The sequence below is a fragment of the Schistocerca serialis genome, chromosome 5 (assembly GCF_023864345.2).
Source record: "Schistocerca serialis cubense isolate TAMUIC-IGC-003099 chromosome 5, iqSchSeri2.2, whole genome shotgun sequence".
Taxonomy (NCBI): Eukaryota; Metazoa; Arthropoda; class Insecta; order Orthoptera; family Acrididae; genus Schistocerca; species Schistocerca serialis.
Window position 1 is genome coordinate 79,583,820 of NC_064642.1, and position 27,306 is coordinate 79,611,125.

General features: G+C 42.5%; 1 protein-coding gene across 1 annotated transcript in view; it reads right to left on the minus strand.

Moving 5' to 3' along the window:
- Positions 1-20,452, minus strand: part of LOC126481756 (cilia- and flagella-associated protein 36) — a 127,954-nt gene extending 107,502 nt beyond the window's left edge. Inside the window, exon 1 of the mRNA XM_050105710.1 lies at positions 20,312-20,452. Within this exon, the coding sequence (XP_049961667.1) occupies positions 20,312-20,417 (106 nt within the window). The 5' untranslated portion in view covers positions 20,418-20,452. The remainder of the gene's footprint in view (positions 1-20,311) is intronic.
- Positions 20,453-27,306: the final 6,854 nt, after the last annotated feature.

Sequence of the window (27,306 nt, forward strand, 5' to 3'; positions counted from 1 at the left end):
GCAGGTCCTCTAAACACCGAAACCCCGTGGGGTACAGTCGTTTCACTACACAAGAGACTACTAAGCGACCAAAGGTCTTTATGGCAGTCACTTTAAGCGTCAACTAATATCGTCATACAAATCATATTAGAAAACACGTTCTTAGCGATGAGAAACCCCATAACACTCATAAACTAACTTTAATTACAACAAGTGACATTCCAAAAGTTCTGAGAAAACGAATTATTTTACATATATCGTACAGTAATTCTTAGTCAAAATTAAATACTTGAGACAATATATGGAGTTACAAAGCTGTACGGCAATTGGAAAAAAGTTTTTTGCTCTCTAAAAGGTTTTCCATCCACGTGCTGAAGGTCGCTCAACGGCGAGTAGCTCTGGAAACTGGATATTGGACGACAGTAGAAAAGCGCGATTAACGGCAACAAGCACTCTAAGGAAATCTCAACATTCACAGTGAATCACCAGTAATATCACTGTTCTCGTAACACATCAACAGCTACGTGTACACAAATTTGAACTTCAAATCACATGACCAACGTCGTCGTTCTGGATCTGGATTCAAACCCAGCACCTATAGCCATTGCCACCTAAGCTAAGCTTTGTTTGTGCCTTATTGAGACCAGATCACTAGGCACAAAGAGTTGTGAAGTATAGACGATTGCACCAGTATCAGTTATCAATTCAGATCCTGAAAATAAATGACGAAAATGTTTGTACTGAACTGGGAATCCTGTCATAACAGTTACCGTCCTGGGAACTACCCCCAACGACGTTTAATATGGTGTCATTGACAAGAAACAAGGTATGCTCATGTTTCAAATTGAAATGCAACCATATCAAGCTTGTGACACGGATGCGAACCCAGCACCTAATCGGATTGTTAACGAAGTACAGTCATGCTCAAAAGTATCCGAACGACCTGGATTGCATTTCGCCTGATTCCCATGCAACCCACATAACGCAGCTGTCTAGCAGGTCCTCTAATCGCTCCTTGATACAGTCGTTTGACTATTGAAAATGGTTCCAACAAGTCACCACTAGAAAACACTGCTCTGTATCGCAATAACTCAGGATATAAAGTAATACCACGATACTAAAAATATCAAGGAACACCTCATCACGGATAAGACTGTCCTTAAGGCTTGTGAGCTCGCATTTATTGCAATAACTGACATACCTGAAATGTTAGTACTCTAATTATTACGTTAGATAGGTAATGCACGTAGTAAATTCGTCATATTCATGATTTCCTCTTCAAAGTAACATACCATACTTGTTATTTAACACAAAATGTCATTAAAAATTTACGTTATTCACGAGCAGCTAGTTGAGAATATGTATGAACTTCAAATGACACGACGAACCGACTCGTTCTGCATATGGATTCAAACCCAGGTCATGCAAACTCAGATTTCGTGACTGACGGAAATTATCAGTCATTCCTGACTAGGTATAAAGACAGTAATATACCTCGATTTTAGACAGTATCAGTTAACAAATATCAACTTCAAATTACATTACGTAAACATTTTTAACGGTCGCGAATTCCTACCCAGCATCTGTTGTCCCTGTTAACGAACTACGAGCGATGTTAAATACTGCTTCTTCACAATTAACTTACTTGAAATGCAGTAAGGTAAAGCTTTGTGTTGGACAGGGATTCGAACCCAGAACCTAATCGGATTGTTATCGAAGCGCAATCAACTTTGACATATCGGATTTTCTCGGCAGTAGCTAGATGTATTAAATGAAATGATGAGACGAAACATTAATTTTTCCTTTCCAGGACTCCAGCCCGGCACATATCGTAGTTATATTCTAGAGAAAAGGAACGTTAAGTATGGGTTTGTTACACCAGCAGGGACATGTGAGAATGTTTTAACTAGAAATAATATGACGAAGTGTTCAGTGCTGACTGAGAATCGAACCCCAAACATATCGTTGTTGACTACACACAAAGAGACGACACTTACCGAATTTTTCTCCACCAGCAGCTCGGAATAACATCCCCGAACTTACATGATATCGCAAATAGTTCTGTGTCTCACTGGGAGCCAAAAACGTCAGATATCGTTAGTGTTGACAACGAATGAAAATGCATTAAAAATAAAAATTATTATCCACCAGCAGATAGGTGTTCCCATGCTAGAGCTTGAGAATACACATTGAAAAGTTTAGTGCTGGGCCAGGATTCCAACCCATTCATGCGCAATATGTGGAGATGTTGAGCAATCTGCAGTTTTGAACAAACAACAAGTAGTAGTCGAGCTGTATTGTCACGAAGGGATCAAATTCCGCGTTAAGGGCGGTCTGAGCTGCATTCCCAATTCAGAACCAATTGTATCGACATGCAGAAGCTCAAATAAAAGATGGAATAAGTGTCCTGTGACCATACACAGGGTTTGTTTCGTCACTAGAAATAAATAACTAGTATAAGAAAAGGTACTGGTGATAGAGTTTCTACATGTCGCCACTCCTTACTTTATTGTGGTTCCACCTAACGTCTACTTGGTAGAGAAGGAATATCATGTTTAATGTGATTTTCAGACCACAATTCCATTATACCTTTTTCACTTGGCGTAGCCAGAAGAGAATAGAATCTGCCTCTCCCTATAAAAAAAAACATCGGCAGAAGTTGGAATCGAACCGAGACCAACATCATATGAAACTATCATCAGTCTAACAGACCACCACACCCACTTCTCTCCGGCTCAGTTCTTTATCGTAACACCGTTGCGGCACACAAGATGAGAATTCCGACACACAGGCTCCCTGTAGTGGTTTGCAGGATGTTCAGTACATTCATTTACTTGGTTGGCCGAATCGCCATGAACTAGCTGCCTTGGCTACCCAGTGCATACATTCGACTCTATTTTGTAATCACCGAAATAAAATATCGTAACTGCCACCTACACAGTACTGCCAACAGTGTAGCATGCAGAAATTTAAATAGGAAGTGTTCCTTTCCACTTGAGCTACTCTATTGCGCTATCTGTTTGTTGAAACCATCGTGCAGTGCAAAAGAAATGCTGTAACTGTCTGTCTCTCAGAAGTCTATATCCGGCCATATGCATTATCTCACAGCACTGTGGAATGCCGAAGTTCTGGAGGAACTGTTGTTCACTTACAGAGGTGCTGTAGCCATGTCACAGCTAGTAGCGTAACGGTAAGCGTCGAGCACTGTTGATATCACGTCGCTTGTTCTATTACATTCGCTACTACATTTTTTTTTAAAAGCAAATCTGCTGTCTTCCAAAGTTATCAATTTAATGGAACTTTGAACATAATTCTCTTCACTTCTCAACCCAAAATAGTCGCATGTGGAAAAAAGGCTAACTTCTGCGTCATTTTGTTCTTTTCAGGTTTAATAGACGGCCAGGCAGCAGATGAGCTCGAAGCTTTTGTATTATCTATGGGGAGAGCGCATCGTGCCAAAATAGTCAGAAAAGTATTTTCTACATTAGCTGTCGTCTGGTAGTGGCATTTTATTCTTCTTCAATCCTTGTTTGACAGCTTTAACTCAGAACAAGTTTTCTGTATGCATGTAATCAGTAAGCTGCATGTGCATTGTCAGACTGTCATAGATAACATCAGAGAATTCGCATATATCGCTGATGATTAATTTCTCTCTCATGTTTAGTATTGTTTTAACAACACTAAAAGAAACCTTACGAAAACTGTGCACTGTATTGTAAGAAATGAAATAAAACTACCCACGATAACCTTACGACGAAAGTCCGTTTTAACAAAACTGAGTATCTGTACACAAGCGTGCCTGTATCTGCACGCATTAGTAAAACACTATTCACTTAGATTTCGATTAGGTCTGTGTTTAAACGGAATGCTGTGTCATACTCAACAGGTATGCTAACGTGGTATTTCATAAATAAAGTTACGTATTCCTAGAAACCCAAAATTTGCCTGTCAGCAGCGGAAAGAGGCGTTACCTGTTGTGCAGCATTGTAAGTTTTTCATCATTGCACTATGAGCTGAAAGTATTTTCTTACGATTTGCTTATCGATGTTTGATCTGACTGCTTGCAGCTATTACACAGAAGGGATAAAAACTGTACGTTCAGCGAGGCTGGAACCGCGAACCATAACAGTCGCGTTTCCACAGGTCTGCACTTCAACACACAGCTAGCGGATAGATATGGTTTGGGCCATCCTCTTACGAGGTCAATAGTGGCTAGAACTCGTAAACCGCTATTTACTGGACGAGATTAGTTGCGATTGCCACGTTCAATGACTTTGCTGGACTGAGAACCGTTAATTTACAATCTTCTGTTAAACCTCAAGCGATAACAACTCAGGTTATTCAATGGAAATGACACTAGAAATCAAATGAACTTTGAGGCTTAATTCCGTGCACACCAGGAAGTAACTCGTCGACCACAGAGTTGCCAAACATACCTTGCGTTGTTGCCAAATCTCAGTTGCATTACCAGCAGGAAGAAGACGAACCGATGTGATCCTACAGCGGGATGGGAAGTGATCATAGCTGGCGCCTCAAAGACGCGGCTGCTACGGCCTGGAATCCGTAATGCGTCTGATTCGCATTTCTGTAACTAGGTTTAGGGACTGGAGCTTAGTTGCTAATAATACGCAGAACTGACTGCTACTAAGAATCATAAATTAGTAACTCTCATAGTTGTTTTTATATTTCTTTCGTAACTGTTCTCAAAACTAAGAAATTCATTCACGGACGTTTTCGTGACTCGCCGATAGTCGAGCACAACAAACAAACCAAAAATAAAAAGAGAATGTGGGTGTGTGTGTGTGTGTGTGTGTGTGTGAGAGAGAGAGAGAGAGAGAGAGAGAGAGAGAGAGTAAAAAATTGTTGTAAAGAAATTGAATACTGGTATGTAAAGAAATCTTTCACTAAAATAACATCATTACGAAATGTCGTATTCATGATCTATGGAACAAGTATTAATCTAATCTAATCATATTGCTGACTATCTATGATGAGTCATGAAGTACCGAAATTTTTGCCTATATCAGTAACCAAATCTAAACTTGAAAATAAAAGACGACAGTTTTTGTAATAAATCGGGGCTCCTATCAAGACCCTTTCATCCCTGTTAACTAACCATGAAAGATGTCTCATATATCTCAATTCAGAAGTAACGTAGTGTGTATGAATTTAAAGATGAAGCGCATGATGTGAAGTTCTGCGACGGAGATACGAACCCAAGACGTAATCGGATTGTTAACTAAGTAAAATCAAATGTTACGTATCGGTTTTTCTTGCCAGCTACTAGGTGTTTAATCTAAAATAAGGACACAACTTTTTGTGCCTGGGCGACAATCGAACCGCACTCCTATCGTTCTTCTTTATTGTCCACGAAAATTGCTTAAGTATCAATTGCTTACTCACCAACAGTAAGATGTGTGCGTGTTTGTCCAGAAATTGTTGGCAACATGAACAGACATTAAAAATGCACGTTAATTTTCACTAGCAGGCCGGTGTGCACGTGATAGGGCTTGAAATGAAGTTATGAATATTTCGTACTGGATCAGGATTCGGACCCGCATATTTACCTTTGGAGGAGACCCAAAGAAGACTATACTATACTGTTCCGAGAGATTCAGATCCTCGAAAGAGGACATACGAATTCGAATCACAGTCCAGCACCAAATTTTTCAACGTCTCTAGTTCAATCAAGTACAAGTAAAATAAGAGCCCTGTTCCTTTAGGCGGCTATCAGTTCATCAAATAAAATAAAATTTTCTAATGTAAGTAAGTTTACTGGTGACAGTATTTCTGTTTACCCTGACCTCCACCTATGTCATTCTCCAACGTAAACCGGCTCTGCCCAGTTTGGAATGAAGGAACGTGGTGTTTAATGCGGATTCTGGATTATAACGTCTTTGTCTTGAGGTTACCAGAGGTAAAGTAAATCTGTTTGTGCCTCTTAAAAGTAAATGCCTGAACCCACGCATTGCACCTGTGATAGTTCGTTCCACCAGACCATTGTGGCCACATTTCCCAGCCCCAGGAGTGTACAGTAATGGGTGATGTGCTTAGCTTACTAAACTAGTCACGGTGGAAAAAACGCGAGTCTATTAAATGGTTAAGTAGAAGCAAGCTTCTAACGTGGAGATTATGCTATTCTCATGTCAGCAGGATGTAAAGACTCTTCTAGGCGTCATAGCCTCGATTTGAAGCCATTTTGGAATTTTCACTAATTCAGGAAATTTCTTAGTTCCAGAAAATCCACTGTGAAGTGTGAAGTTACCGGATAATTCGATTATCACCGTCATTATTACTATCATTTTCTTCATACTGCTGCTGGAACACATGTGCTTGAAGATCATTTTTAAGTCCTTTTGGTCATTATGGAAGTAGTTGCCCAAGAACAAGTTATTTCCCTGTCTACGGAATCCTTTTCATGTTAATATCAAACATCAGCAATTACTCGTAGATCACATTAAAACTAAAGTAATTGATGAAGACCTTACTTGATAACGAAAACGCGCTGTCTCTCTTCATTTACTTGCGCCTAGAAATGGCTGTCGAATACTGTCAAACCAAAAGCCAAGGGATCTTACTGCCTTCCAATATACGTCACTGTCAGTTCTTCGATATGATTTGGTCGACGTGGCCTGTTTCAAGTTGTGTATAACACAGAATGTTTTAGAAAATCAATTGTTTTCCTTTGCAATAAACAGAAAGATTTTCATTCTGAGCTGTCCAAGTCCAAAATTTTCGCAATATTAGTTCATATTTAATATTCGCTTCCATAATGTAAGGAAAGTATTTCATAGTTGCAAAACCCGCATCCGACTCACTGTCCTTACACTTAGTCGCTGGCCATATATTCTAGCTAAAAGTGACGCCAGTTTAAGTAACCTAATGTAGCGAAGACTGTTTGCCAGTGCTCTTTCTCACCGGCAAATACGCAATTCACTCATTGGGCTCCATAAGTACACTGTAACAGTAATTTCTGTGCGTATGCAATGCATTCGGATTGCATAATTTAATGGTGCTCTCTCTTCCACTTCTGTATACAATATGCCTGACCTAAACGGGCCCTTTATCATTACAGTCCCTGGGCGGTGCAACATCATATTGACAACAGTAATGTGCTTATACTGACAACCTTATTGTTCGTTTTACCCGATTTTGTAATCATTTAAGTAAAACAATATGACCTTCGAGTGGGAGACATTTCGTCCCCCTCTTCCTTCTGTGAAATTTGTCAGTAAGCTTTTTGCCTTCGAACCAGCGAAATGCGGCAGAGTACCGCTGGTAAACGATTTACAAACCACGATTTAGTGCCGTTAACACGATTTCTTTTAACATTGGCGTAGCTGAAGGAATTTAGTTTCTTCTTAAATCGTCTTATGCAGCAACGTTCACAGATATCTCAAATAGGAAAAGCTGTTTATCCAGGTACGAAGGTTGTAAAACAAACTTCCCACAGTTTGCGACCTAATTTTAATACCTCGTGGGAGCAGGCATAATATTTTGCTTTTTGAACATCGAACAATAACACACAAATATAGTAGATAAAAAGGATACAAAGAAAAAATCAGACTCATGGGTGTGGATCCATTTCAACATAAGTTCATCATAAGAAGACTAAACAAGAGGGAAACATTACGAAAGCAATGAATACGCTGGTTAGTATACATTATTTGTGTAGATCTGAAGATGAAAAAGCGCAGATCTGCACAGTGCCCACATCTGCACTTTAGTTTCTGTCTTAATGGCCATAATTTTTAGTTTCTTCTCTTCTGAATTATCTAATGAATTGATTATTACGCGGTACAGAATAATTAGGTAACTGTGTTTCTTACAGCTTCCATTCGCACCAACATTTTCCTACATTCTCGTGCAATTCGTGAAATTCTACTTGTATAATCACAAGACTGCACATAGATGCAATCGATTTCGAGGTGCAAAGTGTTTGTTATCTTACTTTTCGTGACAGGTTGGTAAAGTTGATTTCCAAAGACTTTTTATTGTACTGAAATAATCTTTTGTAACATAGTAACAGGGTAAGTGTTTTATTCGTATATATTTTGTGGGAAACTGTAATCGTGATGGAAGATTACACACCTAAATGTTTGACAGAGCTGATAGGAGAAAACGCTGCATATTAACCAAACCCCGCGCCTCCTCTCCGTATCCTCCTATGACACGAGCACAGGATTCTCCTCCTATAACGCTACAGAGCTGTTCCTACCACAGCTGAGAATTGGCAACATCGTCACAAATATTTGGCAACACTGTGACAGTGCAATTACTTCCGCGTATGGTACTGAACTGACTCGCTAAATTCACTTGATATTCCCTTTCCATTTGAATGACTCGTGGTATATAATCCCCACGTAAACTAAGACACTGAGACAGAAATTTCAATTTTTTGCCTTAAGAAATGCTATTCTTCACATAAGCGAAAACTTTTAATATCTTTCACGATGCGTTATGAGGCTGAGCGAGCAATACCATGACGAGAGTGGCGGGCTGGCAGCAGTGTGTCCGTATCCCCGTGGTACCGCCCGTGTCTCGTGTTCCACCGCTTTAGAAAATCGTCAGTTGTAACTGTGGTAGGGGTAGACCGTGCGAGCTTTTTTTGTGTATTATTTCATGGAGCTGAGAATTCCCAGAAAAAGTTCTGTAACAAATCAGAAGAAAACCTTTACACATCAAATCCTCTTGGCAGCTCGACTCAGTAAGATGTGTCAATGGTCGTAGATCTCGGCTTTCTGACTGCCAAGCTGCTATACAATAGAAGCGTCTCTGAAGAAATTCGAATCGACCATCAACGATACGAAATTTTCTAATGTTCTTCACTTAAAACTCCCATGCCAGGGTGATAAGTATAAAGGAAATAAATTGATTAGCAAATCGCAAGAAAATACTTTCAGCTCATAGTGCAATGGTGAAAAACTTACAATACTGCACAACAGGTAACGCCCCTTTCCGCTGCTGACAAGCAAATTTTGGGTTTCTAGGAATACGTAACTTTATTTATGAAATGCCACGTTAGCATACCTGTTGAGTATGACACAGCATTCCGTTTAAACACAGACCTAATCGAAATCTAAGTGAATAGTGTTTTACTAATTCGTGCAGATACAGGCACGCTTGTGTACAGATACTCAGCTTTGTTAAAACAGACTTTCGTCGTAAGATTGTCGTGGGTAGTTTTATTTCATTTCTTACAACACAGTGCACAGTTTTCGTAAGGTTTCTTTTAGTGTTGTTAAAACAATACTAAACATGAGAGAGAAATTAATCATCAGCGATATATGCGAATTCTCTGATGTTATCTATAATAGTCTGACAATGCACATGCAGTTTATTGATTACATGCATACAGAAAACTTGTTCTGAGTTAAAGCTGTCAAACAAGGATTGAAGAAGAATAAAATGCCACTACCAGACGACAGCTAATGTAGAAAATACTTTTCTGACTATTTTGGCACGATGCGCTCTCCCCATACATAATACAAAAGCTTCGAACTCATCTGCTGCCTGGCCGTCTATTAAACCTGAAAAGAACAAAATGACGCAGAAGTTAGCCTTTTTTCCACATGCGACTATTTTGGGTTGAGAATTGAAGAGAATTATGTTCAAAGTTCCATTAAATTGATAACTTTAGAAGACAGCAGAATTGCGTTTAAAAAATGTAGTAGCGAATGTAATAGAACAAGCGACGTGATATCAACAGTGCTCGACGCTTACCGTTACGCTACTAGCTGTGACGTAGCTACAGCACCTCTGTAAGTGAACAACAGTTCCTCCAGACTTCGGCATTCCACAGTGCTGTGAGATAATGCATATGGCCGGATATAGACTTCTGAGAGACAGACAGTTACAGCATTTCTTTTGCACTGCACGATGGTTTCAACAAACAGGTAGCGCAATAGAGTAGCTCAAGTGGAAAGGAACACTTCCTATTTAAATTTCTGCATCCTACACTGTTGGCAGTTCTGTGTAGGTGGCAGTTACGTTATTTTATTTCGGTGATTACAAAATAGGGTCGAATGTATGTACTGGGTAGCCAAGGCAGCCAGTTCATGGCGATTCGGTCAACCAAGTAAATGAATGTACTGAACATCCTGCAAACCACTACAGGGAGCCTGTGTGTCGGAATTCTCATCTTGTGTGCCGCAACGGTGTTATGATAGGAAAATGAGCCGTAGAGAAGTGGCTGTGGTGGTCTGTTAGACTGATGATAGTTTCATATGATGTTGGTCTCGGTTCGATTCCAACTTCTGCCGATGTTTTTTTTTTATAGGGAGAGGCAGATTCTATTCTCTTCTGGCTACGCCAAGTGAAAAAGGTATAATGGAATTGTGGTCTGAAAATCACATTAAACATGATATTCCTTCTCTACCAAGTAGACGTTAGGTGGAACCACAATAAAGTAAGGAGTGGCGACGTGTAGAAACTCTATCACCAGTAACTTTTCTTATACTAGTTATTTATTTCTAGTGACGAAACAAACCCTGTGTATGGTCACAGGACACTTATTCCATCTTTTATTTGAGCTTCTGCATGTCGATACAATTGGTTCTGAATTGGGAATGCAGCTCAGACCGCCCTTAACGCGGAATTTGATCCCTTCGTGACAATACAGCTCGACTACAACTTGTTGTTTGTTCAAAACTGCAGATTGCTCAACATCTCCACATATTGCGCATGAATGGGTTGGAATCCTGGCCCAGCACTAAACTTTTCAATGTGTATTCTCAAGCTCTAGCATGGGAACACCTATAGGCTGGTGGATAATAATTTTTATTTTTAATGCATTTTCATTCGTTGTCAACACTAACGATATCTCACGTTTTGGCTCCCAGTGAGACACAGAACTATTTGCGATATCATGTAAGTTCGGGGATGTTATTCCGAGCTGCTGATGGAGAAAAATTCGGTAAGTGTCGTCTCTTTGTGTGTAGTCAACAACGATATGTTTGGGGTTCGATTCTCAGTCAGCACTGAACACTTCGTCATATTATTTCTAGTTAAAACATTCTCACATGTCCCTGCTGGTGTAACAAACCCATACTTAACGTTCCTTTTCTCTGGAATATAACTACGATATGTGCCGGGTTGGTGTCCTGGAAAGGAAAAATTAATGTTTCGTCTCGTCATTTCATTTAATACATCTAGCTACTGCCGAGAAAATCCGATATGTCAAAGTTGATTGTGCTTCTATAACAATCCGATTAGATACTGGGTTCGAATCCCTGTACAACACAAAGCCTTACCTTACTACATTTCAAGTAAGTTACTTGTGAAGAAGCAGTATTTCACATCTCTCGTAGTTCGATAACACGGACAACAGATGCTGGGTAGGAATTCGCGTCCGTTAAAAATGTTACATTATGTAATGTAAAGTTGATATTTGCTAACTGATACTGTCCAAAAATGAGGTATATCACTCTCTTTATGCCTAGTCAGGAATGACTGTTAATTTCCGTCAGCCACGAAATCTTAGCGTGCATGATTGGTTCAAATGGCTCTGAGCACTATGGGACTCAACATCTGAGGTCATCAGTCCCCTAGAACCTAGAACTACTTAAACCTAACTAACCTAAGGACATCACACACATCCATGCCCGAGGCAGGATTCGAACCTGCGACCGTATCAGTCACGCGGTTCCGGACTGAAGTGCCTAGAACCACACGGCCACCGCGGCCTAGCCTGCATGACCTGGGTTTGAATCCATGTGCAGAACGAGGCTGTTCGTCGTGTCATTTGAAGTTCATACATATTCTCAACTAGCTGCTCGTGAATAACGTAAATTTTAATGACATTTCGTGTTAAATAACAAGTATGGTATGTTACTTTGAAAAGGAAATCATGAATACGACGAACTTACTACGTGCATTACGTATCTGGCGTAATAATAAGAGTGCTAACATTTCAGGTATGTCAGTTATTGCAATAAATGCGAGCTTACAAGCCTTAAGGACAGTCTTATCCGTGGTGAGGTGTTCCTTGATATTTTTAGTATCATGATATTACTTTACATCCTGAGTTATTGCGATACAGCGCAGTGTTTTCTAGTGGTGACTTGTTGGAACCATTTTCAATAGTCAAATGACTGTACCAAGGAGCGATTAGAGAACCTGCTAGACAGCTGCGTTATGTAGATCGCATGGGAATCAGGTGAAATGCAATTCAGGTCGTTCGGATACTTTTGAGCACGACTGTACATAAAATCAGAAGTTAAATATCAAATGTTTTCACCAATAGCGAAATGCTGGAACCTTAATTGACGATATAATTGTTTTTGCCTGACTGGGATTCGAACCCAGCATCTAGCACCGTCGTTTTCTAGCCAGGAACAGACGATAAATAGCTATTGTTGGTTCACCAGTAGCGAGATGGGCGCATGTTTCGCTAGACGTCAGGCGACGAAAAGTTCTGTGCTGAATGGAATTCAAACCCCGCACACGTGGTCATGAAGAAACTTTAACTATCAAAACACTGGACTTGCATTCGGGAGGACGACGGTTCAATCCCGTCTCCGGCCATCCTGATTTAGGTTTTCCGTGATTTCCCTAAATCGCTTCAGGCAAATGCCGGGATGGTTCCTTTGAAAGGGCACGGCCGATTTCCTTCCACATCCTTCCCTCACCCGAGCTTGCGCTCCGCCTCTAATGACCTCGTTGTCGACGGGACGTTAAACACTAATCTCCTCCTCCTTTAACTATCAAATTCTTTTCCAATAATAGCTGGGAATGGCATGTTTGTACTTTCAATGATGTGATGGAAAATACTCTGCTGGCTAGAAGTTGAATCCACAACATGTCGTCGTTTTTTATCACAACGAACACAACGCCAAACCCAAATCCGTTTTCACCAGTAGGATGGAGAGGAATGTTTGAACTTGAAAAGATGTAAGTAAATGTAATGTTGTGATTGAACGCTCATCATGTGGCTGTGAGTTGAAACGAACACGTTACAGCTGACAACGCATGAAGAGACGTTGAAAATGCAACTATTTTTCACCAGTAGTTCGGAGTGCACATGCTAGGGCTTGAAATGAAATAATGAATATTTTGTGCTGATCAGGATTCGAATCCAGATAGGTGCCTTTCGACGACGCCTAGAAGAGTTTGCAATCTTCGGGAACATAGTGAAATCGAATTCTAGTCCCAGTCTAGCACCACAAATTTCAACGTCTCAGTTTCAAATAAAGTAAGACCCTTGTGAACTTACATGGCCATTGGTTCATTAAATGAAATACGTTTTCTAGTTTACGACGGCTTGCTGGTGACAGAGTCTCTGCCTTACGGGGTTTCTCCATCTGTCACAGCTCAAACGAGTGCCCAGTCGGCAGCGAAGGGATGAACTACGGAACTTACTGGCGTTCTGCACTTGGCGTTACTAGGGGTGAAGGAGAGCTACTTGTTTGTGTTAAAAATCTACGCCTGACGTGGGATGTGAACCTACACGTTTTACACATCAATACGAGATTAATCCACCAGACCACAGAACCCCCTGCCAAGCACATAATTATGAATTGCAGAGTATTCATTTAGATGTAGATGCAGATGTCAAGGGACGCGTAACAGGAAGGAGGGCGGGATCTGGGAATGGATAGAAGTGCAGAAGTGCAAAATATAACGTGAAATGCTTGCAAAGTATTGCTTACTTAGACGTGTGCCACAGTTCGTTTTATCTTAGGACCGAGAGATAAGGAAGTACTGTTCTCAGAACGATGAATGGGTTATAGGGAAGGGGAGATCAACGAATACGGTTTCATAGGTGGTGAGAGGAATGATAGAGAGTAAAGACAGCAGCAATTAAAAGAGAAAATGTAGCGTCATTGGAAACCGCTAGATTTGTTTACAAAGTTTTGGGGGAGTGTAATAAAAGGGCACTTGCGGCGATAGTGTCAGAGAGAGAGTGTGTGAGAGAGAATAGAAGAGATATTAACAACGAGTAAACATAAATGTTCATATGTGTGTGAAATCTTATGGGACTTAACTGCTAAGGTCATCAGTCGTAATCTTACACACAACTTAACCTAAATTATCCTAAGGACATACATACACACCCATGCCCGAGGGAGGTCTCGAACCTCCGCCGAGACCAGCCTCACAGTCCATGACTGCAGCGCCTCAGACTGCTCGGCTAATCCCGCGCGGCGAGTAAACGTAATATGAAATCGTTGGCGTATTGTGTGGAGGACGGAGGGTGTATTCATGGATGGAGGGGAAGAGAGAGACGTATTTGAAATAACAAAAACTACTGTGACAGAGTCCATCTACGCTGATTAGTTTGCAAGTATGTAGACATGGTATAAATGAAATCAAAGTAGAATACTTAACAAACTGCATATTCAAAAGAAACCCACTTGAATTAAAAGGGCAACTCAAAGGAAAGCTAACCCATATTGTATCTTTTCTGTTGCCACGCGATCTTCCACTAGCTTCCAATGAGGAGAAATGACGAAAAAGAAGACATAACAAAAAATTTTAAGAACTCTAATATTTTATCCAGAATCCTTCATTATTTTGTACTTCTATCACGCGTCTTGGCATCAATGTATAAGCCGTCGGACGTAACAGCCTGAAGAAGCAACTTCCTCCCAGGCTTCCAGGACGCAGTCCCAAAGAGCGTCCGCAGTAGTTGGTTAGTTTCGTGGCCAGTTCTCTCTCTGTTCATGTTCCGGCGACCTCAGCCCACATGTTTTCCATGGAGTTCATATCAGCCGCCCGTGGTGGCCAGTCCATGACGTTGACGCCAATCGTGGAGAGCGGCTGCTGAACAAATGCAGACTTGTGAATGGGAGAATGGTCCTCTTCCAATGTGACGTCCCCTTCTGCGTACAGCATTCGCACTGACGGAAGCATCACATTTTCCAATATGTGGGCATACTGCGCGCTGTCCAGAGTTCCTTCTATCCTGTGAAGAATTCCCGCACCTCTCGCAGAATTCCAACCCCAGCCGGTAACAGATAGCCGGCCACTTCTTCCCGTCGTGGTTACAAATTCGCGTCGACGGCAAGTGCCTTGCGGCCTGTAAACGATTCGTGGACCGTCGTCATTGGTGGAAAACACCTTCTCATCAGTGAAAATGACGTTGTCCCACGACGCCCTAGATGGAGCTCCGCAAATGCTAGCCGGTATAAAACGTTGTCTTCGCTGAGCTCTTGATTCACGGCGGATCGTCGTGCATGCAGTCCAGCGTCCCTCAGCCTTCGGCGAATCCTGTCACTGGAGCCGGGGAAGTTGGTCTCCCGCCGCAAATGCTTCGCGTTCGGAAAGGGATTTTCTCTGCGCCTAGACACTAGGTCCTTGTCATCCTGCTGTGAGATCACTCTCTTCCTGCCTGAGCCAGGAGCCCTGTTGGTGGTGCCTCTTTCAAGGCAGGTCCTCCACCATCTCGTTGCAGTGGTATGTGGTACGCCATACCGCCTGCCAGCTTCTCTGATGGTACATCCTCCTTCCTCAATGAGAGCGACGACTCTACCTCGGCCGGCCGGAGTGGCCGAGCGGTTCTAGGCGCTTCAGTCTGGAACCGCGCGACCGCTACGGTCGCAGGTTCAAATCCTGCCTCGGGCATGGATGTGTGCGATGTCCTTAGGTTAGTTAGGTTTAAGTAGTTCTAAGTTCTAGGGACTGATGACCTCAGATGATAAGTCCCATAGTGCTGAGCCATTTGAACCATTTTTTGACTCTACCTCGAATAGACCTCTCCCAGTGAGCCATTACGGCAGACAGCCTGATGTGTATTTCTGCTTGCCGCTCTTATACTGATTCCAGGAGAGGAGGTAAACATATTTACGTCAGACGGAGCGGCAGAGGCAGAGGCATGCGGCGCAGCCGTGCTGGCTCGTCTCGGGCTGTTGGCCCACCAACGCCACCGCCAGCTCGCTCACTTGCGTCTCGCCTCGGCCAGCCTGGCTGGCCCGTAGCTCGCGAGCCGCAGATAGTACAGACCCGGGCCGCAGGGCCACGATCGCCCCTTGAAGGATCAAAAGTTACACCTAATCTATCCAACTCTGTAGTACAAACTAACGCAGCTACAGCTATTATGCTATAACATGTGCAGGCACACATATAGTTGACGATTTATTCAAATATTTGACGAACAATACTTTCAAAAATACATTCATTTTAAACATAGCTGCCACAAAATATTTCACCTAGCTAGCAATAGCATGACGCAGGAAACTATACTTTCTTGTAAGCGCTGTGCATTAGATGTAGCCTTAAGAAAACCTGTATTCAACCACGATAACTGAGCGGAATGTAAAAGTAAACAGGTTTGGCGGCAGCTTCTCCAAATAATAGTATATACTTAGTATATAATACACGTTTTGTGCACTTATAACATGTTCTCAGTGTCTCTGAAACAATACGTGCTGCACGACGGAAATTACTTTCTGCTGAGGCACTTCATTTACATCTCAATGATACACGACTACTAGAGAACATTGCTCTTCACGGCAGTCAATCCACTTGTAAATTAACATCATGATATCGCAGATATTAGGCAACACGGTACTAGGGATGAGTAAGGCCTTAAGGTTTGCAACTAAACATGCTACTCCTAGCTACTACTGAATATGAAGTTGATTATTAACGTGTCTTCATAACCATGTGTGCGGCTTTCGACTCTCAGTCAGCATAGACGTTTTCGTCACCTTATTTCTAGTTAAACGTGTGCACATCTCGCTGATGGTGAACCAACATTGGACATTTCTCGTCTGTTCCTGGTTAGACAACGACGGCAGTAGGCGCCGGGTTCGAATCCCGGTCAGGCAATACAACTTCAGTCGTCATTTAAGGTTCCAACCCCACTACTGGTGACAAACTGTGATATCTACATTCTGATTTTACGTACTTACTCAACAATCCGATTGGGTGCTGGGTTCGCATCCTTGTCCCCAGCATTACATGATGGTATTTCAATTTTAAACATGTGCATCCTTTATTCCTTGACAATGCAACACTATACAACGTCTTTCGAGATTAATTATCAAGAAGGTAATTGTCATGTTAGGGTTCCCGCTTTCGTACAAACATTATCGTCATTTATGTTCAAGTTGAGAATTGATAACTGATACTGGTGCAAACGTCAATATTTGACGTCTCTTTCAAAGCTTTGCTTGGTTAACAATGGCTTTACGTTCTGGGTTTGCATCCGGATCCAGAACGAAGACGTTGGTCATGTCATCTGTTGATGAGTAATGTGAACAATGATATTACTTGTGATTCGCTGTTAATGTTGGGATTTCCGTAGAGTGGTTGCCGCCGATAATCATGTTTTCTCTTAACTGCTTAGTATTACATAAAGTTGATGCGAAACCACTCCCCGTTGAACGTTGAACGACGTTCAGCATGTGTTGGGTAAACCTTTTAGTCAGCAAAGAACTTGTTTCCAATTGCCATACAACTTTATAAATCCACATACTGTCTCAAATATTTAACTGTGCCTAAGGATTACTGAACGATTTATGTGACAAAACTAGTTGTCCCATAACATTTGAAATCTCACTTATTGTAATTAAGTTTAGTTTACAAACGATAAGGACTGTCTGATCTCTTCTGTACTATCGTGGTTTTACTTTACATCTGGACGGACTGTCATAAAGACTGGTGTTCTCTAGTAGTCTCTAGCGGTACCCATTGTGTATCTTACAACGACTGTACTGTGGAGGGTTGCGACTATGTGCAACACAGATTTGCTATGTTGGTTGCATACATTCAGGTGCAGCCTACACGTTGGAATTCAGGGGTGACCCACTTTTTTTGTTGTCGAGTGTACATTACATATGTAGAATTGTGGACAGTTGGGAATATGGGTCTCACGGGAAGCGTGCAAGGGAGAAGTCCCTGCGGTCGCGCTATTCATCGGTGTCCTCGGTGGCTCAGATGGACAGAGTGTCTGCCATGTATCAAGAGATCCTGGGTTTGAGTCCCGGTCGGGACACACATTTTCAGCTGTCCCCATCAAGGTATATCAACAGCACCTGTCGGCAGCTGAGGTGTGCAATTAATTATCATTTAAAATATTGTAATAATCAACAGTTTGGCGATGGAGACCGTTCATAACGAGACCTCCCAAGATGGAAGAGTATCAGGACAATGGGAAGACGAATAATTTGCATCGAAAAGTCGAAAAGAAACATTTTATAAATAAGTACAGACATACGAATCAACTAAGCACTGGTTTCACACAGCCAAAGGGAATAAACGATTAAGTTCCAAACTGTGTGAAATTAAAAAATCGTGGATCATTTCCTATTCATCTTCACAGAATACACGGGCGAGGTGGTTTTTACTGCGAAAGTGATGGTGTAACAATAGGGTATACCGATTACTTTTTCTAATATGGGTAGTACGAAAACCATCAACCTTTCACACTGGGTGATCAGATGATAATCTACCATCTGTATTAGTAAATCGCGAACCCAGTTCGTGGTTTATGATTCGGGATAGCTTCCAGAAGCAGCAAAAATTCGCTTTTCAGTGTTTCATATATAGCGATTAAATTTAAAAATTTAAAATGCTGTCATACTCTACTTAATAACATGTATAATCTTACGTCAAAAGTGTTTATGTCTTAAGGCATCGTAACCCACGGCGCGCAAACTACTTTCATCCAGTACTTGAAAAGACAGCACTTAGCGACTTCCAACAACCTTTATACATACCTGCAAACCTTCACGAAACTGTTTTATGGCTAACATCTCCATGATAGGTAAGAACTTTCTCACTTACTACATTTTCCTTGTTCGTGCAGTAAAACTTCAACATACGGCATGACGTTTTAATTCATTACTTTTTTACTACTGTCTCTACTCGCAACACATTTTTCAGACAGTATCCACATACATCAATGAATGTGCCTGAAAAATTATATCATTGTACGATTCATAGTTCACGAGATATGACGTTACAAACACTGGTATGCGTGAAAAATTAGAAATTCTCGAAAACGAGCACAAGTTACCCATCCCGTTTTTATGCAGTGTTTGATAGTGAGAGCGCTTAGCGACTACCATCAATTTTTAATCACAATTGCAGGTCCGTTCTGAACATTTTCTCGCTTATGTGCCTAACGTCAAATACTTATTACGTTAATTCATTTGTAATCGGACGTTTGAACCTGTTTTATACAAGCCAGTTCTATTCTTTAAAGAATCCGAGGTTTACTGGTTGCCCGTTAACATGGCAGTCCCACTTTATATACAAAACAATGATACGCTTTCGAAAAAACGTCATTTTCCGTGCCTTCTATCCTTCCTTAGTTACTAACTAAATTATGACTATTTTCTTAGAAACCGAGGTAGGTGTCTGCGGATAAATAAGATATTTTTTGTGTATCTGCCAGATAACCAACCAATCTTTTGTTTAAACGTAGGGACAAACTTTTAAAATGACAACATTGAGCCTTACGCTGTTAAAACACCATTCATTGCGATTGCAATTCAACACGTGGTCATTTTCAAGCATTGTGTTCTTGAAACCCAGTCAGTAGTATATGGTTCAAATGGCTTTGAGCACTATGGGACTTAACATCTGAGGTCATTAGGCCCCTAGAACGTAGCACTACTTAAACCTAACTAACCTAAGGACATCACACACATCCATGCCCGAGGCAGGATTCGAACCTGCGACCGTAACGGCGCGCGGTTGCAGACTGAAGCGCCTAGAACCGCTCGGCCACTGCGGCCGGCTCAGTAGTATAAAGCTGTGTAATTCTATTTGAGAGCAGTTGCCTGCGGTGTTGTGAATTTATTTGTTGTTCCATATACCAAACGAGTTAGAAAGCTGGTGAAATAATGATAAAAACACTTAAGGTTAAATTTAATTAACAGTCATGGTAAATGGGTGGTGTATGGAAGAGCAGATAAATTCACAACATCACATGCAACTGCTGTTACACAACATGTCACTGCTATATACTATTGCGTCGGTTCCACCATCCCACAATGCTTGAAAATGGCCACGTGTGAAAATTGTGAACGTAATGAATAATGTTTTAACAGCCTAAAGCGGGATGTTTTCATTTAAAAAATTCACGAAGGCTGTGGACCTCATCATCATCAAACTTCATAGAAACAAACATCGTTTACTACAAAATAGATCAAACTTTGAAACAAAGAAATTAATTATAGGATTGTTAAGTTTTAGAATATCCCTGATACTAAAATTTCTGTACGTTCAGAAATAGGTAAGTTCAGTTAAAGGAGGTTAGAGAAGAAGGTTTCCCGAAAAGGGCTTACAGGCTCGTTATAATAGTGATCTTGGGGTATATGCCTATTCAGCTGATGAGTAACAGAATTTTCGATACTTGTTTTAAGACAAGAGTGTTATTTACTTGCGCATTTCTGCTCGATGAACGTCAGCACGGGAGCGTTCCAGATGGGTCCTTGGAGGAAACCCACCAGGGAGTCGAATACCCATGAAGTGTCCTCCGCTGCCATAATCGGAAGTCTGCTGAATGTTGACGTCGGCAGGACAGAGCGACGTCTGCGCCCCGGCGCGCTTGCCCCTGCATAGGCGCCCCGTTCCCATGGCGACGCAAGCCGACGCCGGCCAAACACCGCCGGACGCCCTTGAAGCTAGCCTGCGGTTAGCATCCATATCGATCACCAATCCTGCGTTGCTGCAGGTTCAATGACAGGCTAAACTGCAGCCCTTACAACTTCCGTTGCACTGTGCTTTGAGTCCTTATGCCCAGATGATTGTCGTCCATCTACGAAAAACTCAGGCTTCCCCGTAGATGTGTAATCGTCATCATCATCATACCTACGTTCCCGATACCTGTGTACGTTCACAAAAAGCATGCATGTACGCTGTTTATACTATTGACAGCAAATTGCAACGGAATAATATCGGACAAGGGGGAAAACGTATGGCAGAAGGAAAATAAATAGTTACAAAATGTAGCAATAGATGGGGATGTAATAATCATAATTTAATAGTGGTCGACTGCAAATGACAAATGAATCATACAACGTGCACGGGTGTACAAGTGTGATATTGTTAGTTAAGTAAGCCCACCCACTACGAGTACGGCAAGGTCATATCACATCGGATGGGAAATAGCGGTTTTCGATTGTCCTGAGGCCAAAAACCGCATAGAAAGCGTCACTCACATCGGTTTTTAATTGTTCTGAGGCCAAAAACTGCAGAAAAAGCGTCAATCAAATCGGATTATTAATTTCCGTGTGACTGGCGCAAAACATGTTCAATATGATGTCCACCGTTTTCTGCAACAAGTTGAAATCGAGAAACAGAATGTTCCACAACTGATCGAAGTGTTTCCGGGGTCACGTTCAACATGTATTGCGCATTGCGTGCCTTCAGTGCAGCTAACAAGGAGACGGCACCACCGTGGGGTTGGGGTGTTGTCCGAAATTTTGTGTGGTGAAAGAGGACCCTTAACACCTCAGGTGGTTAAAGTATTAGGACGCACTACCCGGAAAATCCCGGGAAAAATTGATCCAAAGTTTCTTAGGTGCCTTATGAGTATACAATGTTAGTCCATTGCCGAGTCGCCGTTTGGCCTAGATCTGGTTTAGACTTGGATTTTTTCTAAAATGTCAAGGAACCTGTAATTAATTTTAGTTTGTTTTATTACTTTTAAATGTCAGTTGAAAATTATGTACTACTGTGGAATGTTATGACCAAAAAAGTTAAAAAAAGAAGATGGTTAGGGCTCGGACCCTTACGCCAGATGTCTCGGGTTCGATTCCTACTCTGGCACTTTTTTTCCTTCTGTTTCATTTTCTTTTGTTATTCCACCAATTATTCAAAACGTTTCTCAAACCTACATTATTTTAAAACATTATTTTAGCTCAAGAACGTAAAGTTTTTCATTCACTGAAAAATATTCGTGGTCGTTGTTCTACTTCGTTTTATGGGGTTTAAAGGTTTAAAGGAGCTTTGTAAGGGTCCCCTTGGGATTATAACGGTCATCTGAGCATAGGACTGTGCACGAGCTGTGAGATGTAAATGGCAGTTTCTTTTTCGATTTCGTCGTGAACAGACGTGCCTGTTTCAAATTTCTACTTATTATTCCGATCCGAGGTTAAACATGTCGACTGAAGAAGTTGCTGGCTCGTCTGGAATAGGAGAAGAAATTCCTGAAGTATCTATTCATAGTGATCTATCAAAATTACGAAGGACGCAGTGGTGTATTATGAAAATAATTTAATTTATTCTGATTAAAAACCCAATGTTTCACCTCATATACTTTACAATGAAAAATGGAAAACCCACCGCCATGAACTGTGTTGTTCGACAAAAAGAAAATAATTTTTTTTCAATAATGTAACTAATTTGTTAAAGATAATGGAGGTTTGGGAAGCTTTCTGAATAATTGGTGGAATAACAAAAGAAAATGAAACAGAAGAAAAAAAGTGCCAGAGGAGGAATCGAACTTGAGACATCTGGCGCAAGTCCGAGCCCTAACCATTTTTTTTTTAATCTCATTTTGTTCGCTTTTGTCCGTTGTATCTGCTGGGGGCGGATGTCGTAAGACATCCGTTTAAGTTCTTTGTTGATCGACTAACTCAGCTTTTTATTACAGAGGGCAGCTAACCCTCTGACCGAACACGCTGAGCTACCGTGCCGGCTATTCTCATTTTGTTCACTTTCGTTCGTTGCATCTGCTCGGGGCGGACGTCGTAAGACACCCGTTTAAGTTCGTTGTTGCCCGGTGAACTCAGTTATTTTTATTACAGAGGGCAGGTAACCCTCTGACCGAACACGCTGAGCTACCGTGCCGGCTGAACCATCTAGGCCAGACGGCGGCTCGGCAATGTACTAACATTGTATACTCATAAGGTACCTAAGACACTTTCGATCGATTTTTCCCGAGATTTTCCAGGTAGTGCGTCCTAATATTTTAACCACGTGAGGTGTTAGGGGTCATCTTTCACCACACAACATTTCGGACAACACCCCAACCCCACGGTCGTGCCGTCTCCTTGTAAGTTTGCAACTGGAACACTGAACACAACATCTTTCAGATAACCCCATAGCCAGAAGTCACACGGATTAAGATCAGGTAATCGGGACTGCCAGACTGTACGGAAATGGCGGCTGACAATGCTAGCATTTCCGAAATGGCACTTCAGCAGCTGCTTAACTGGATTTGCAATGTGCGGGCGTGCACCATCTTGCATAAAAATGATCCCACCCACAAATCTCCGCTGTTGGAGAGCTAGAATGACGTGGTTGAGCAAAAGATACTCATATCACCTACCAGTGACGGTACAGGTAACACTATGGAAGCACCTATCTCTTCGAAAAAATATGGCCCTATGATAAATGATGCCGTAAACCTGCACCACACAATGACCTTTTGAGAATGAAGTGGTACTGGTCGATTTGCTTGTGGATTTTCCGTTGCCCATATTCGACAATTCTATGTATTGACATGTCCTGTCAGTCGGAAGTGGGCTTCGTCTGCCCACAAAATCTTCCACTTCCAATCGTTGTCCACTTCCATGCGAGCAAGAAATAATAAAGCAAAGGTCTCTCTTGCTCACAGGTCAACGGGAGGCAACTCGTGCACATGGGTAATTTTGAATGGATAGCAAAGAAGGATGTTTCATAGGATTTTACGCGCCGTGCTCACGGGTATGTCTAATCTTCGGGCAATTCTCCGTGCACTACACGTTTGCAGACCACCACTCGTCTCCTCCTGCATTGCTGCGGCCACTGATTCCACTAACGTCGAATCAGTTCGTTTCCTCCCTCTACCAGGATGCACACCAAAAGAAACCGTCTTTTAGAATTTCCGAATTATTTTCTCCAGACCCACGGCAGACATCGGACCAGCGCCTTTTCTCAAAACCTTCAGTGTCCGGAATTTCCGCAGAGCGACATGTGTATAGTCATCATTCTTGTAATACAGCTTTACAAGCAGAGCACGATCCTGCATTGAGACAGTAATGGCGAACGTCGCAGACGCGGAAGGAGGAAAATAGTTCTTTTTTTTTCCTTTATTGGGTTTCGATTCCTCCCAGAGAGGGGTGGGCTGGCAGCAGCTTAGTACGACGCTCTGCAGCCTACAGTAATATTTAAAAACATAATAAGAAGATAATATACAATAAAAAACAGGCGATAAAAACGGTGACATTTTTAAAACTGTAAAATGGAGGAAATTTGTGGAAGTTAAATCTAAAAACAAAGGCTTGATGATGCTAATGAAGACACACAGTGAGCAGACAGGTACAATAGTAGACAGACAATTAAAAAACACGACGACAGTCTGGCTTCTGTTCACATCATTACATAAAAGACCCACGACACCTAACACGCACTTAAACACTGCACTACAGAGGAGACACGAAGATGACACACCACAGCCTAAGGCAGATGGGGGAGGGAGGAGCCAGACAGATGAGGAAAAAAGGGGGAGGAGAGGAAAAAGCAAAGGGGGGGGGGGAGCAGCCGATGGAGAAGAGGACACATAAAAGAGGGGGGCAGGGGAGACACGAGAGGGAGTGGGGAAGACAGAGGAGGGGACTGCAAAAGGACTCAGGGGAGAGAAGGGATTCAAAGAGCGGGTAGGTGGGGAAAAATGGGATGGAAGGGGGGGATGAGGGAGCCTGGGAAAAGGACAGAGATAGGGAGGGGGGGGGGGGGTGAGGATCAGAGTTGATAGGCGGGATAAATGGAGGAAGAGAGGGCATCGTTCAGGAGGGGGAGTTGATGGAAGCCACCTTGGGAAAGGAGATGAAGGGTGCAGAGGTGGAGGGTAGGTGGGACACAACAATGAAAGTGCAGCAGTGGGTGGAGGTTGGAGAGGAGCGGAGCAACCAGGGGATGGAGGGGGGGGGGGGGGATCAAGTCTGCAGGAGGTGTAGAGGACTCGGGATATGTTCTAAGAAAAGGAGCAGATGGGGGAAAGAAATCAGGTCATAGAGGATCAGCTTGGGGGACGGGAGGCGTATATGGTAGGCGAGGCGGAGTGCATGGCGCTCGAGGATCTGGAGGGACTTATAGATTTGGGGAGGGCACGAAAAAGCCATGTAGCTGGAGTTTTTCTAACAATTTCTATGGGTCGTGCACATGACAGGTGTTTTCATTTTCGTATTCTGATACATACAGCACCATCTATTGGTCAATTTTCACACTATTTTTTTCTTCTGCCACATGTTCTCCCCCTGCTCCGATAATATTCGGTTACGATTTGACGTCATTCTGACCAGTGGCGTTATTTCTACAGCGTTTTGAAAGTTTAACTTTTATTACAATCACCCTGTATACGTAAACAATTGGGATAGAAGGAAAGGAAAGGAAGTGTGATGGGAAAGACAAGGAGAGAATTGAATCCACAAAGGGCACTGTGGTAAAGCAACGGCGAGAGCTGAAAATTTGTGCCGTACTGGGACCCGAAATCGGATGCTCCGCCTCTCAAGAACAGTTGCTTTAACAGCCTCGCCCGCCTGGACACACTTTCTGTCCCACCCAAATCCCCAACTTCCCACTCACTGCACCTCAACGATCTCCGCCCACTAACACACTACTCACAGATTTCTGATATCTGTAAGAATTTGGACGTTTGGTTGTCCCTCTACACTGCAACTTTTTCATCAAAATGCTGTCCCGCCAAAGGAATTATAGATATACCAGGTGTCTGTTCTGCTGGACATGTCTACAGTGGACATGCCTACAGCTGAAGTTCTCAGCCCTGCAAAGCGCCATCCCAACCATAGCCCACAGTAAAGCCGTTCAGGGTGAGTGAGATTTTTTCGTGTGTCTGGTGACGGTAACACGGTCGAATTATTGGAGTAGTAATTATGCGAAAGTCACTTTTAAAAACCAGAGGGACCGGTAGATCTGTCGTAATTTAAAGGGGATGCTAGTGTTATGACCTGTTTATTGTACGCAATGTCATTGGCTTCAGCGTTTTCCCCCTTGTGCCAAATCAGTAATTTTTTTCACTTATAATCCTCTTGGGGACACAGACAATGTAGAGATCCAGATGGTTCATGATTAGACAGAGGGAGTAGTCGATTTTCTAGTAGTTATACTGCTGAATTTTTATTTTTGTGCTATTTCCCCGTCCTGTGTCTAATTCACTATATAATCATACACTACTGGCCATTAAAATTGCTACACCACGAAGATGACGTGCTACAGACGCGAAATTTAACCGCCGGGAACAAGATGCTGTGATATGCAAATGATCAGCTTTTCAAAGCATTCAAACAAGGTTGGCGCCGCTGGCGACACCTACAACGTGCTGACATGAGGAAATTTTCCAACAGATTTCTCATACACAAACAGCCGTTGACCAGCGTTCCCTGGTGAAACGTTGTTGTGATGCCTCGTGTAAGAAGGAGAAATGCGTACCATCACGTTTCCGACTTTGACAAAGGTCGGATTTTAGCCTATAGCGAATGCGGTTTATCGTATCGGGACATTGCTGCTCGCGTTGGTCGAGATTCAATAACTGTTAGCAGAATACGGAATCGGTGGGTTCAGGAGGGTAATACGGAAAGCCGTGCTGGATCCTAACGGCCTCGTATCACTAGCAGTCGAGATGACTGGCATCTTATCTGCATGGCTGTAACGGATCGTGTAGCCACGTCTCGATCCCTGAATCAACAGATGGGGTCGTTTGCAAGACAACAACCATCTGCACGAACAGTTCGACGACGTTTGCAGCAGCATGGACTATCACCTCGGAGACCATGGTTGCGGTTACCCTTGACGCTGCATCACAGATAGGAGACCCTGCGATGGGTTACTCAATGACGAACCTGGGTGCACGAATGGCAAAACGTCATTTTTTCGGATGAGTCCAGGTTCTGTTTGCAGCATCATGATGGTCGCATCCGTGTTTGGCGACATCGCGGTGAACGCACATTGGAAGCGTGTATTCGTCATCGCCATACTGGCATAACACCCATCGTGATGGTATGGGGTGCCATTGGTTACACGCCTCGGTCACCTCTTGTTCGCGTTGACGGCACTTTGAACAGTGGACCTTAGATTTCAGATGTTTTACGACCGGTGGCTCTACCCTTAATTCGATCCCTGCGAAACCCTACATTTCAGCAGGATAATGCACGATCGCATGTTGCAGGTCCTGTACGGGCCTTTCTGGATACAGAAAATGTTCGACTGCTGCCCTGGCCAGCACATTCTCCAGATCTCTCACCAATTGAAAACGTCTAGTCAATGGTGGCCGAGCAACTGGCTCGTCACAATACGCGAGTCACTACTCTTGATGAACTGTGGTATCGTGTTGAAGCTGCATGGGCAGCTGTACCTGTACACGCCATCCAGGCTCTGTTTGACTCAATGCCCAGGCGTATCAAGGCCGTTATTACAGCCAGAGATGGTTGT